Raw genomic sequence first — 15,054 nt, 5'->3', positions numbered from 1 at the left:
CATTATGGAGATCAGTGTTTGCTTTATTCGGCCAGTTTGACTCTTGGCTTTTTGTGTGAGCTTGTGGTTTTTGTTACAGTGTTAACAACACACATCATCTGTTCAAATCAAAAGAAGCCATAAACAAAAATAGTCATGAAGAAAAGTGTTTCACTAAACTCATCACTGACTAAAAATATTAATAAATAATATTCACCGACAATACTTTCTTGCCACAGTTCAGGAGTCCGTTCTTCGTACCTCGAGATGATTTGACAGATCTTCTAATCCTGATAACTGATGTCTGGCTAATTTGGTTCTTCAAATGAATTTGCGGATTGGATTTAAATATCTGGATTATATGTTCGCATCGATACTCCAAACCACGATCAGCAGTGCAGCGATTGGCTGGCGGCAACTAATGACATCATATAATTAAAAAAGCCACCTGGCAAAAATCTTGACAAATTACACAAAAAACCCACAAATATCTGAACCTTCATAAGGAAACAGCCAAACCACCAAACCAACATAACAGTTATAATAGATCAATGATAAATGTTTTTTTTTTAACATGATTACCAATTTTGTATATTCATACAGTATCTGTACACCCTTTACATTTTTATTTGTAATTTTTAACCATGATTAAGAATTAAACTTGCGTTTGACCCGGAAGTACGTGGACATCTTTTTGTTGGGTGCTGTTGCCATGGTGAATCCTAATTTCTGTTTCCCATCTCAGGGTAAGTTCAAGTTTAAACTCAGAGTTGGTTGAACATCCTCACTGAAACGGCCCCAGATGTCTGAAATGGAATCAGAATGCTATCATTGAAAGCTCATATTGAATAAAAAAAAAACATGTTTTAGGTTTTTTAATTGTCGTGGGTTCCAAATTCTGTGAGTTAAAGGGATAGTTCACCCAAAATTAAAATCAGCCCATGATTTACTGACCCTCAAGTCATCCTAGGTGTGTATGACTTTCTTCTTTCAGACGAACACAATCAGAGTTATATTAAAACATATCCTGGCTAATCCAAGCTTTATAATGGCAGTGATTGGCTGTTTCTGTTTTGAAGTCCAAAAAGTGCATCCATCCATCATAAAAGCGCATCCATCCATCATAAAAGCGCATCCATCCATCATAAAAGCGCATCCATCCATCATAAAAGCGCATCCATCCATCATAAAAGTGCATCTGTCCATCATAAAAGTGCATCCATCCATCATAAAAGCGCATCCATCCATCATAAAAGCGCATCCATCCATCATAAAAGTGCATCTGTCCATCATAAAAGTGCATCTGTCCATCATAAAAGTGCATCTGTCCATCATAAAAGCGCATCCATCCATCATAAAAGCGCATCCATCCATCATAAAAGTGCATCTGTCCATCATAAAAGTGCATCCATCCATCATAAAAGTGCATCCATCCATCATAAAAGTGAGTGCATCTATCCATCATAAAAGTGCATCTATCCATCATAAAAGTGCACCTGTCCATCATAAAAGTGCACCTGTCCATCATAAAAGTGCACCTGTCCATCATAAAAGTGAGTGCATCTATCCATCATAAAAGTGCATCTATCCATCATAAAAGTGCATCTATCCATCATAAAAGTGCACCTGTCCATCATAAAAGTGCACCTGTCCATCATAAAAGTGCACCTGTCCATCATAAAAGTGCATCTATCCATCATAAAAGTGCACCTGTCCATCATAAAAGTGCACCTGTCCATCATAAAAGTGCACCTGTCCATCATAAAAGTGCATCTATCATCATAAAAGTGCATCTATCCATCATAAAAGTGCATCTATCCATCATAAAAGTGCATCTATCCATCATAAAAGTGCATCTATCATCATAAAAGTGCACCTGTCCATCATAAAAGTGCATCTATCCATCATAAAAGTGCATCTATCCATCATAAAAGTGCACCTGTCCATCATAAAAGTGCACCTGTCCATCATAAAAGTGCATCCATCCATCATAAAAGTGCATCTATCCATCATAAAAGTGCATCTATCCATCATAAAAGTGCACCTGTCCATCATAAAAGTGAGTGCATCTATCCATCATAAAAGTGCATCTATCCATCATAAAAGTGCACCTGTCCATCATAAAAGTGCATCCATCCATCATAAAAGTGCACCTGTCCATCATAAAAGTGCATCTATCATCATAAAAGTGCATCCATCCATCATAAAAGTGCATCTATCCATCATAAAAGTGCATCTATCCATCATAAAAGTGCATCCGTCCATCATAAAAGCGCATCCATCCATCATAAAAGTGCATCTATCCATCATAAAAGTGCATCTATCTATCATAAAAGTGCATCTATCATCATAACAGTGCATCCTTCCATCAAAAAAGTGCATCCATCCATCATAAAAGTGCATCTATCCATCATAAAAGTGCATCTATCTATCATAAAAGTGCATCTGTCCATCATAAAAGTGCATCCTTCCATCATAAAAGTGCATCCGTCCATCATAAAAGTGCATCCATCCATCATAAAAGTGCATCTATCCATCATAAAAGTGCATCTGACCATCATAAAAGTGCATCTATCCATCATAAAAGTGCATCTATCCATCATAAAAGTGCATCTATCCATCATAAAAGTGCATCTATCCATCATAAAAGTGCATCTATCCATTATAAAAGTGCATCTATCCATCATAAAAGTGCACCTGTCCATCATAAAAGTGCATCTATCCATCATAAAAGTGCATCTATCCATCATAAAAGTGCACCTGTCCATCATAAAAGTGCATCATATTATCCTCATCATCATTATTTCAGGCTCAGCTAGAGCGCGCCCTCTGCTGGTGAGGATCATCACTGCGCCGCTGTTCTGAACGGTGTATTATGGGCTGTTTTGAACGTGCTGTGATTTCCGGGTACAGGAACACCAAACACCGGGAGTGTCCCGGGGAATCGCCCTCTAAAGTGCATTATGGGATTGAATGAGTGCACTCAATAATGTCCACTAGTCTCGGACACCACTACAGATGGCTGTCGTCTCAAATACTGCCCTGTCTGAGGGTGTAGGGTTCAGCACCTCTCCTCCATCAGGACCGACAGGGTTCGCTAGATGGCGCTGTTGACCTGCAGCTCGTGGTTCTGTCGGGGCAGCTCCATAAACGCGTGTTTGTTTGGAGTTGAGACTTTAAATAGGTTATGTAAGTTGTTTAGTTAATGTATTGTCTGGTTAAGCCTCTGGAGGTCCTCAGATGACTGGAGGAGAGGCGTGTAGGCCAAGGCTGACTCTCCGCAGTTTGATGAGCAAACATGCCTTTAAACCAGCGAGATGTGAACAAAAGCATGAGGAGAAATGTGTGATATTTCTGTCATCATAGGCCTACATGTGGTGAACGAATAAAGAATCTGTTCACGTCTTTCACGTTTTATCATTAAAGCTTTTTTGCATTCGTCAAAAGATATTATTTGTCTTAATATTAAATAATTATTCATTAATAAAACATATTCATTTCGTTTTCAGGGATGAAAACACTTTCATCTTTTCAAGTATTTCTGCAGAAATGTCATGATATGGGCTTAAGAGTCACAAGTTTGTGTGTTTTAAGATAACTTTTTTTGCATGTTTTTATTTTTTATTATGTGCCATTTAAATTCGTTTTAAACCTATTATTTTAGAAATATTTGATAAATGTCCTATTTGTTTTCTTTCAGAGAAACACATGTTTCACTTTAAGGCCTTGTATTAAATGGTTATTTTTATTTGACATTTGAAAAATAGAAATGTCTCATTCTCCGTCTATTATTTTCAATCGAAATAATATGATTGAATATAGAGTCAAATGGGAAACACTTTATAACATGTTATAAATATATTAGGCCTAATATTTTAAAATAAAAAAGTTGTAGTATTGTTAAAGTAACAATAAACTACAGTATTTGTGTCCATTAACATTAAATCTTATAGACTATTTTCTGTCAGTATTATTTGTAACAACATGAATGTGAACGAAATAATACTAATATAGAATTATTCTATAGTCAATGGGAAACACTTTACAACATGTTAAACATTTATTAATATTTTTTAAAGAAAAACTGTGTATAGTTTTAGCCTGTTTCCATGAAGTATAAACTACTGTCTTTGTATTCATTGATTTAAGCATGATCAATAGACTATGTTTTAAAATGTTGATCATTGTACATTATGACATGCATATTATATGAACAGAAAAGTGACTATTTAAAAATATTGTTGTTAAATATTGTAGACATCGATCCGATCAAAATCCATGTGAAAACAGCTTATATTTAACAAAAGAAAATTACATATATGGATAGCGCAACTATGACTGTTTAAGCCCCGCCCCTCACTTCCGGTTCTGTGGATGGTGTTCTGAAACTGGTGTTCTGAAACTGGTGTTCTGAAACTGGTGTTCTGAAACTGGTGTTCTGATACTGGTGTTCTGATACTGGTGTTCTGATACTGGTGTTCTGATACTGGTGTTCTGATACTGGTGTTCTGAAACTGGTGTTCTGATACTGGTGTTCTGAAACTGGTGTTCTGAAACTGGTGTTCTGATACTGGTGTTCTGATACTGGTGTTCTGAAACTGGTGTTCTGATACTGGTGTTCTGATACTGGTGTTCTGAAACTGGTGTGCTGAAACTGGTGTTCTGAAACTGGTGTTCTGATACTGGTGTTCTGATACTGGTGTTCTGATACTGGTGTTCTGAAACTGGTGTTCTGAAACTGGTGTTCTGATACTGGTGTTCTGAAACTGGTGTTCTGATACTGATGTTCTGATACTGGTGTTCTGAAACTGGTGTTCTGAAACTGGTGTTCTGATACTGGTGTTCTGAAACTGGTGTTCTGAAACTGGTGTTCTGAAACTGGTGTTCTGAAACTGGTGTGCTGAAACTGGTGTTCTGAAACTGGTGTTCTGATACTGGTGTTCTGATACTGGTGTTCTGAAACTGGTGTTCTGAAACTGGTGTTCTGATACTGGTGTTCTGAAACTGGTGTGCTGAAACTGGTGTTCTGAAACTGGTGTTCTGATACTGGTGTTCTGATACTGGTGTTCTGAAACTGGTGTTCTGAAACTGGTGTTCTGAAACTGGTGTTCTGATACTGGTGTTCTGATACTGGTGTTCTGATACTGGTGTTCTGATACTGGTGTTCTGATACTGGTGTTCTGATACTGGTGTTCTGAAACTGGTGTTCTGATACTGGTGTTCTGATACTGGTGTTCTGATACTGGTGTTCTGATACTGGTGTTCTGAAACTGGTGTTCTGATACTGGTGTTCTGATACTGGTGTTCTGATACTGGTGTTCTGAAACTGGTGTTCTGATACTGGTGTTCTGAAACTGGTGTTCTGAAACTGGTGTTCTGAAACTGGTGTTCTGAAACTGGTGTTCTGATACTGGTGTTCTGATACTGGTGTTCTGAAACTGGTGTTCTGATACTGGTGTTCTGATACTGGTGTTCTGAAACTGGTGTGCTGAAACTGGTGTTCTGAAACTGGTGTTCTGAAACTGGTGTGCTGAAACTGGTGTTCTGAAACTGGTGTTCTGAAACTGGTGTTCTGAAACTGGTGTTCTGATACTGGTGTTCTGAAACTGGTGTTCTGAAACTGGTGTTCTGAAACTGGTCTGCTGAAACTGGTGTGCTGAAACTGGTGTTCTGAAACTGGTGTTCTGATACTGGTGTTCTGAAACTGGTGTTCTGAAACTGGTGTGCTGAAACTGGTCTGCTGAAACTGGTGTGCTGAAACTGGTGTTCTGAAACTGGTGTTCTGATACTGGTGTTCTGAAACTGGTGTTCTGAAACTGGTGTTCTGAAACTGGTGTTCTGAAACTGGTGTTCTGATACTGGTGTTCTGAAACTGGTGTGCTGAAACTGGTGTTCTGAAACTGGTGTGCTGAAACTGGTCTGCTGAAACTGGTGTGCTGAAACTGGTCTGCTGAAACTGGTGTTCTGAAACTGGTGTTCTGATACTGGTGTTCTGAAACTGGTGTTCTGAAACTGGTGTTCTGAAACTGGTGTTCTGAAACTGGTGTTCTGAAACTGGTGTGCTGAAACTGGTGTTCTGAAACTGGTCTGCTGAAACTGGTCTGCTGAAACTGGTGTTCTGATACTGGTGTTCTGATACTGGTGTTCTGAAACTGGTGTTCTGAAACTGGTGTTCTGATACTGGTGTTCTGAAACTGGTGTTCTGAAACTGGTGTTCTGATACTGGTGTTCTGAAACTGGTGTTCTGAAACTGGTGTTCTGAAACTGGTCTGCTGAAACTGGTGTTCTGAAACTGGTGTTCTGATACTGGTGTTCTGAAACTGGTGTTCTGAAACTGGTGTTCTGAAACTAGTGTTCTGAAACTGGTGTTCTGAAACTGGTGTTCTGAAACTGGTGTTCTGATACTGGTGTTCTGAAACTGGTGTTCTGAAACTGGTGTTCTGAAACTGGTGTTCTGATACTGGTGTTCTGAAACTGGTGTTCTGAAACTGGTGTTCTGATACTGGTGTTCTGAAACTGGTGTTCTGAAACTGGTGTGCTGAAACTGGTCTGCTGAAACTGGTGTGCTGAAACTGGTGTTCTGAAACTGGTGTTCTGATACTGGTGTTCTGAAACTGGTGTTCTGAAACTGGTGTTCTGAAACTGGTGTTCTGAAACTGGTGTTCTGATACTGGTGTTCTGAAACTGGTGTGCTGAAACTGGTGTTCTGAAACTGGTGTGCTGAAACTGGTCTGCTGAAACTGGTCTGCTGAAACTGGTCTGCTGAAACTGGTGTTCTGAAACTGGTGTTCTGAAACTGGTGTTCTGAAACTGGTGTTCTGAAACTGGTGTTCTGAAACTGGTGTTCTGAAACTGGTGTGCTGAAACTGGTGTTCTGAAACTGGTCTGCTGAAACTGGTCTGCTGAAACTGGTGTTCTGATACTGGTGTTCTGATACTGGTGTTCTGAAACTGGTGTTCTGAAACTGGTGTTCTGATACTGGTGTTCTGAAACTGGTGTTCTGAAACTGGTGTTCTGATACTGGTGTTCTGAAACTGGTGTTCTGAAACTGGTGTTCTGAAACTGGTCTGCTGAAACTGGTGTTCTGAAACTGGTGTGCTGAAACTGGTGTTCTGATACTGGTGTTCTGAAACTGGTGTTCTGAAACTGGTGTGCTGAAACTGGTGTGCTGAAACTGGTGTTCTGATACTGGTGTTCTGAAACTGGTGTTCTGATACTGGTGTTCTGAAACTGGTTTTCTGAAACTGGTGTTCTGATACTGGTGTTCTGATACTGGTGTTCTGAAACTGGTGTTCTGATACTGGTGTTCTGATACTGGTGTTCTGAAACTGGTGTTCTGAAACTGGTGTGCTGAAACTGGTGTGCTGAAACTGGTGTGCTGAAACTGGTGTTCTGAAACTGGTGTTCTGATACTGGTGTTCTGATACTGGTGTTCTGAAACTGGTGTTCTGAAACTGGTGTTCTGATACTGGTGTTCTGAAACTGGTGTTCTGAAACTGGTGTTCTGATACTGGTGTTCTGATACTGGTGTTCTGAAACTGGTGTTCTGATACTGGTGTTCTGAAACTGGTGTTTTGAAACTGGTGTTCTGAAACTGGTGTGCTGAAACTGGTGTGCTGAAACTGGTGTGCTGAAACTGGTGTTCTGATACTGGTGTTCTGAAACTGGTGTTCTGATACTGGTGTTCTGAAACTGGTGTTCTGAAACTGGTGTTCTGTTACTGGTGTTCTGATACTGGTGTTCTGAAACTGGTGTTCTGATACTGGTGTTCTGATACTGGTGTTCTGAAACTGGTGTTCTGAAACTGGTGTGCTGAAACTGGTGTTCTGAAACTGGTGTTCTGAAACTGGTGTGCTGAAACTGGTGTGCTGAAACTGGTGTTCTGAAACTGGTGTTCTGAAACTGGTGTTCTGATACTGATACTGGTGTTCTGAAACTGGTGTTCTGATACTGGTGTTCTGATACTGGTGTTCTGAAACTGGTGTTCTGATACTGGTGTTCTGTTCACGTTCTGATACTGATGTTCTGAAACTGGTGTTCTGAAACTGGTGTGCTGAAACTAGTGTTCTGAAACTGGTGTTCTGAAACTGGTGTGCTGAACCTAGTGTTCTGAAACTGGTGTTCTGATACTGGTGTTCTGATACTGGTGTTCTGAAACTGGTGTTCTGAAACTGGTGTTCTGATACTGGTGTTCTGAAACTGGTGTTCTGAAACTGGTGTTCTGAAACTGGTGTTCTGATACTGGTGATCTGATACTGGTGTTCTGAAACTGGTGTTCTGATACTGGTGTTCTGATACTGGTGTTCTGAAACTGGTGTTCTGATACTGGTGTTCTGAAACTGGTGTTCTGATACTGGTGTTCTGAAACTGGTGTTCTGAAACTGGTGTGCTGAAACTGGTGTTCTGAAACTGGTGTGCTGAAACTGGTGTGCTGAAACTGGTGTTCTGAAACTGGTGTTCTGAAACTGGTGTTCTGATACTGGTGTTCTGATACTGGTGTTCTGAAACTGGTGTTCTGAAACTGGTGTGCTGAAACTGGTGTGCTGAAACTGGTGTGCTGAAACTGGTGTTCTGATACTGGTGTTCTGAAACTGGTGTTCTGATACTGGTGTTCTGAAACTGGTGTTCTGAAACTGGTGTTCTGTTACTGGTGTTCTGATACTGGTGTTCTGAAACTGGTGTTCTGATACTGGTGTTCTGATACTGGTGTTCTGAAACTGGTGTTCTGAAACTGGTGTGCTGAAACTGGTGTTCTGAAACTGGTGTTCTGAAACTGGTGTGCTGAAACTGGTGTGCTGAAACTGGTGTTCTGAAACTGGTGTTCTGAAACTGGTGTTCTGATACTGATACTGGTGTTCTGAAACTGGTGTTCTGATACTGGTGTTCTGATACTGGTGTTCTGAAACTGGTGTTCTGATACTGGTGTTCTGTTCACGTTCTGATACTGATGTTCTGAAACTGGTGTTCTGAAACTGGTGTGCTGAAACTAGTGTTCTGAAACTGGTGTTCTGAAACTGGTGTGCTGAACCTAGTGTTCTGAAACTGGTGTTCTGATACTGGTGTTCTGATACTGGTGTTCTGAAACTGGTGTTCTGAAACTGGTGTTCTGAAACTGGTGTTCTGAAACTGGTGTTCTGAAACTGGTGTTCTGAAACTGGTGTTCTGATACTGGTGTTCTGATACTGGTGTTCTGAAACTGGTGTTCTGATACTGGTGTTCTGATACTGGTGTTCTGAAACTGATGTTCTGATACTGGTGTTCTGATACTGGTGTTCTGAAACTGGTGTTCTGATACTGGTGTTCTGAAACTGGTGTTCTGAAACTGGTGTGCTGAAACTGGTGTTCTGAAACTGGTGTGCTGAAACTGGTGTGCTGAAACTGGTGTTCTGAAACTGGTGTTCTGAAACTGGTGTTCTGATACTGGTGTTCTGATACTGGTGTTCTGAAACTGGTGTTCTGAAACTGGTGTTCTGATACTGGTGTTCTGATACTGGTGTTCTGAAACTGGTGTTCTGATACTGGTGTTCTGATACTGGTGTTCTGAAACTGATGTTCTGATACTGGTGTTCTGATACTGGTGTTCTGAAACTGGTGTTCTGATACTGGTGTTCTGAAACTGGTGTTCTGAAACTGGTGTGCTGAAACTGGTGTTCTGAAACTGGTGTGCTGAAACTGGTGTGCTGAAACTGGTGTTCTGAAACTGGTGTTCTGAAACTGGTGTTCTGATACTGGTGTTCTGATACTGGTGTTCTGAAACTGGTGTTCTGAAACTGGTGTTCTGAAACTGGTGTTCTGATACTGGTGTTCTGAAACTGGTGTTCTGAAACTGGTGTTCTGAAACTGGTGTTCTGATACTGGTGTTCTGAAACTGGTGTTCTGAAACTGGTGTTCTGAAACTGGTGTTCTGAAACTGGTGTTCTGATACTGGTGTTCTGATACTGGTGTTCTGAAACTGGTGTTCTGAAACTGGTGTTCTGAAACTGGTGTTCTGATACTGGTGTTCTGATACTGGTGTTCTGAAACTGGTGTTCTGATACTGGTGTTCTGATACTGGTGTTCTGAAACTGATGTTCTGATACTGGTGTTCTGATACTGGTGTTCTGAAACTGGTGTTCTGATACTGGTGTTCTGAAACTGGTGTTCTGAAACTGGTGTGCTGAAACTGGTGTTCTGAAACTGGTGTGCTGAAACTGGTGTGCTGAAACTGGTGTTCTGAAACTGGTGTTCTGAAACTGGTGTTCTGATACTGGTGTTCTGATACTGGTGTTCTGAAACTGGTGTTCTGAAACTGGTGTTCTGATACTGGTGTTCTGAAACTGGTGTTCTGAAACTGGTGTTCTGAAACTGGTGTTCTGATACTGGTGTTCTGAAACTGGTGTTCTGAAACTGGTGTTCTGAAACTGGTGTTCTGAAACTGGTGTTCTGATACTGGTGTTCTGATACTGGTGTTCTGAAACTGGTGTTCTGAAACTGGTGTTCTGAAACTGGTGTTCTGAAACTGGTGTGCTGCGGGGCTGCAGCTGGATACTATTGATAATAACTGATCCTGTAATAAACACAGATGTGTGCATCTGTCAATCCCTCCCTTCTCTTTAAGAAGAAGCTGTGTGTGCACTAATCAGCTGAAGCACACAAGTAAGATAACATCCGTCCATCCATCTGTCCACTCTCGGTCCACCCATATATACATCCATCCATCCATCCAATCTATCTGTCTATCCGTCCATCCATCCATCCATCCATCCAACCAACCACCCATTCATCCATCAATCCAAACACCCACCCATTCATCATTCATCCATCCATCCATCCATCCACCCACCCACCCATTCATCCACCCATCCATCCATCCATCCAACCACCCATTCATTCATCAATCCAAACACCCACCCATTCATCATTCATTCATCCATCCATCCACCCACCCATTCATCCATCAATTTCATCCATCCATCCATGCATCCACCCATTCATTCATCCATCCATCCATCCATTCACCCATCCATCCATTCACCCATTAATCCAACCACCCATCCACCCATTAATCCAAATTCATCCATCCACCCATTAATCCAAATTCATCCATCCACCCATTAATCCAAATTCATCCATCCACCCATTAATCCAAATTCATCCATCCACCCATTAATTCACCCACCCATTCATCATTCATCCATCCATCCATCCACCCACCCACCCACCCATTCATCCATCCATCCATCCATCCATCATTCATCCGTCCACACACCAACCCTAAACCTCGTGTTGTTTTAGCATAAAGAATAGCCAATAACTTGACACAGAAAAGTCTTAATAATATTAAATTAATAATAATCATTTTGCCACAGACACATTGTCTATGAGAGGTTTCTACAGGTCAGGCCACACTCTCAAACGCCATCTCTTTCAGACACACCAGGACAACACACACTAGGCTGTGTGCTTTCTGAGATATGAATCGAAAATTAGCGCACAACATGAACTGAAATAAACCGTGAGAGTGTGTGTGTGTTTCCTCTCTGACCGCACGGAGGAGCAGCAGCATCGCGAGCACGAGCCCGAACACATACACTCTCTCTCTCTCTCTCTCTCTCTCTCTCTCTCTCTCTCTCTCTCTCTCTCTCTCTCTCTCTCTCTTTCACACACACACACACCCTCCTGTATAAACGGCATCTGTCTGTACACAGGCTCTCGCATTCTCACCCTCCCTCTCATCTCTCATGTGCGCGCGCTGTCATTAACGCACGCACGCACGCACGCACCGCGACAGCGCACGGCAGACGCGCTCGAGCACACGGTTCGGTTCGGACATGATACCGGCGCGGACCCGGAGATGAGGCTCAGAAATGGCACCTTCCTAACAGTCATAGTGTTCGGGTTATGTGGCTTTATATCGCTGTCCTGGTATACCGCATTCAGCAATTCCAAAGGTAAGACCCGCGTTTACTGTTCCTCTGTGTGTCCGGACGCGTCGTGCGCGCGAGCAAACGCGTTCTGTCATGCATTCAAATGCGGCAGTGAAGCGCGTGAGCTGCAGAACACCGAGCAGCTGTGCAATGTCTCCAACTGCTCCTCAAACTATCAGGCAGGCCTGCGGATGTCCCCGAAACACAAAGAGCACATCCAGAACCGGCTCCCGCGGAGGCGCGTCTCTCTGCCCGGGTCCGCGCGAGCCTCACCCGGGGCTGGTTCTGTTGTGAGACGCATGAGTCTGTGGAGCAAACCTCTGATGGTGAGCATGTCTGTGATGGAGCATTGCATCTGCTGGGATGTGATGGGTCATTCCTGATTGATATCTCATATGAGGAGTGGGCATGGTGTGTGAGCAGTGGTCAAGCTTACAAAACTGCTCCCGGTTGTACGTGTGTGTGTTTGTGAAGCTCTGCAGTGTGTGTGCATGAATGAAGCCGTACGGTTACACCTGTGTGCATGAGTGGAAATGAGTTTCTCCTCAGGAGAAGTGGAGCTGGACTCGCATCAAGTTGTCTAGTCGTTTATGACACAAGTCTTTCTTTACTGTTGCTCTCACTGGAACACGGCCTGGCTCTGAATCGATTGATGGATGGACTTTAACCCTCCTGAGTTGTTGTGTTTTCTCGCTCCAGATGTGTGTGTGCTCCTGAACATCTGCTTTGGCTCCTCTCATCCTCGTTTGAGCAGTCTAATGGTTAGAGAGTCCCAGTGGGAACCCGAAGGTTGTGGGTTCGATTCTCGGCTGGAAATGCCCTTGAACAAGCCTCTGAACCCCTGGCGCCACAGTGTGTGTGTGTGTGTGTGTGTGTGTGTGTGTGTGTGTGTGTGTGTGTGTGTGTGTGTGTGTGTGTGTGTTTGTGTTTGTGTGTGTGTGTGTGTGTGTGTGTGTGTGTTTGTTTGTTCACTACTCACTGCTCCTAACGTGTGTGCACTTGGATGGGTACACTCTAAAAAAATGCTGGGTTAAAAATAACCCAAGTTGGGTTGAAAATGGACTAACCCAGCAATTGGGTTGTTTTAACCCAGCGGTTGGGTTAAATGTTTGCTTAAAACAACCCAATTGCTGAGTTAAAACAACTCAATGGCTGGGTTAAAACAACTTAATCGCTGGGTTAAAACAACCCAATTGCTGAGTTAAAACAACCCAATTGCTGAGTTAAAACAACTCAATCGCTGGGTTAAAACAACTGAATCGCTGGGTTAAAACAACTGAATCGCTGGGTTAAAACAACTCAATGGCTAGGTTAAAAAAACTCAATTGCTGGGTTAAAACAACTCAATTGCTGGTTTAAAACAACCCAATCGCTGAGTTAAAACAACCAAATTGCGGAGTTAAAACAACCCAATTGCGGGGTTAAAACAACCAAATTGCGGAGTTAAAACAACCAAATTGCGGAGTTAAAACAACTCAATGGCTGGGTTAAAAAAACTCAATTGCTGGGTTAAAACAACTCACTTGCTGGGTTAAAATAACCCAATCGCTGGGTTAAAACAACCCAATCACTGAGTTAAAACAACCCAATTGCTCGGTTAAAACAACTCAATGGCTGGGTTAGTCCATTTTCAACCCAACTTGGGTTATTTTTAACCCAGCATTTTTTAGAGTGTAAGGACACATCATGAGTACGGGTTACCATACTTGGCCTTCACATGCCCCTTTCACTCCTTCCAAACATTATTCAAATGTGTTTGTTTTAGTTGTTTCCTGTTATTTTGGACTGTAGTGCTGCTGTGGACACACACACACACACACACACACACACACAAAGCTTGACACACACATGAGGAAATGTATGAAAATGAGCTTGTATAATAAATGGTTCGATTGTACCTGTGTAATGTGGACAGTTGGAGATGGTTTGTGAGTTTGCCCACTCCTCCTTTCCAGTGTGTGTGTGTGTGTGTGTGTGTGTGTGTGTGTGTGTGTGTGTGTGTGTGTGTGTGTGTGTGTGTGTGTGTGTGTGTGTGTGTGTGTGTGTGTGTGTGTGTGTTATACAGTCCACATCACGTTGGCCTTATTTCTGTGCTCAGCTCCTCAGGGTTTTCGTCTCTGAATGGGCTTGTCACAAACGCTGACCTCCGAGTTTTCCGTTACAATAGACACACGTGAGCTGGGTGAATCTCACTGCAGCTGTCAGGATCTGTCTGTCATATTTCAACTCAAGTATTATTATTTTAAAAATGTTTTGCATATAGCAATTTAAGCCTTTTTAAGGACTAAATACTACCTTTTACTACCAGTAAAAGTGTCCTGCATTATTTTAAATGTATCTAGTCAGTGACCGAGTGCAAGCATATCTAAAATAATTCAGTGTTTTCATCTTCAGAATCATGAATGTGTTTGTGCACTGGGTTTCCAGCACTAAGTCCAAGCCTGTTCATTCACACACCCAATGTAATGCCAAATTTAGCATTTTAATCAACGGTACAGTCATTTTCCATATGTCTTGGGGTATCGCAATAATATCGTATCGTGATATGTGTGACATGAGGGTATCACTACACCCCTCAGCCAATCAGAGTCCATCCTGCTTTAAAGGGCCAGAGCATTTAAAGAGACAGGCGACAAATCTGCAGCGCTTCTAATAAACAGAACGATATCATCCGCTGATGTAGTTATTAAAGGGTTAGTTCACCCAAAAATTAAAATTCTGTCATTAATGTCTGACCCTCATGTGGTTGGACACCCGTCAGACCTCCGTTCATCTTCAGACACAAATGAAGATATTTTAGTGTAAATCTGATGCTCTGAAAGGCCTCCATTGGCTCAATGCACTTTACACTCTCAAGACTTTTAAAAGACACTAAAGACGTCGATACAAAGTCCATCTCACTACAGTGGCTCTACAATAACTTTATGAAGACGAGAATAGTTTTTGTGCACAAAAAAACCCTAAATAACGACTTATATAGTGATGACGATTTCAAAACACGGACTCATGAAGCTTCGAAGCGTTATGAATCAGTGAGTCGATTCAGCAGTTTGGATCGCCAAATTTCAGCAGTTTGGCGGTTTGACACGCGATCCGAATCATGATTCGACTCACTGATTCATAACGCTTCAAAGCTTCATGATGCGGTGTTTTGAAATCGTCATCACTA

The 15,054-nt window shown here is 41.9% G+C and overlaps 1 protein-coding gene across 1 annotated transcript in view; it reads left to right on the top strand.

Moving 5' to 3' along the window:
* Nucleotides 1-11,763: 11,763 nt before the first annotated feature.
* Nucleotides 11,764-15,054, top strand: part of mgat4b (alpha-1,3-mannosyl-glycoprotein 4-beta-N-acetylglucosaminyltransferase B) — a 160,718-nt gene continuing 157,427 nt past the window's right edge. The window contains exon 1 of the mRNA XM_079838942.1: nt 11,764-11,909. Within this exon, the coding sequence (XP_079695068.1) occupies nt 11,813-11,909 (97 nt within the window). The 5' untranslated portion in view covers nt 11,764-11,812. The remainder of the gene's footprint in view (nt 11,910-15,054) is intronic.

The sequence above is a fragment of the Gobio gobio genome (assembly GCF_949357685.1).
Source record: "Gobio gobio genome assembly, chromosome: 16".
Lineage (NCBI taxonomy): Eukaryota > Metazoa > Chordata > Actinopteri > Cypriniformes > Gobionidae > Gobio > Gobio gobio.
This window is presented reverse-complemented; position numbering and strand designations above follow the sequence as displayed.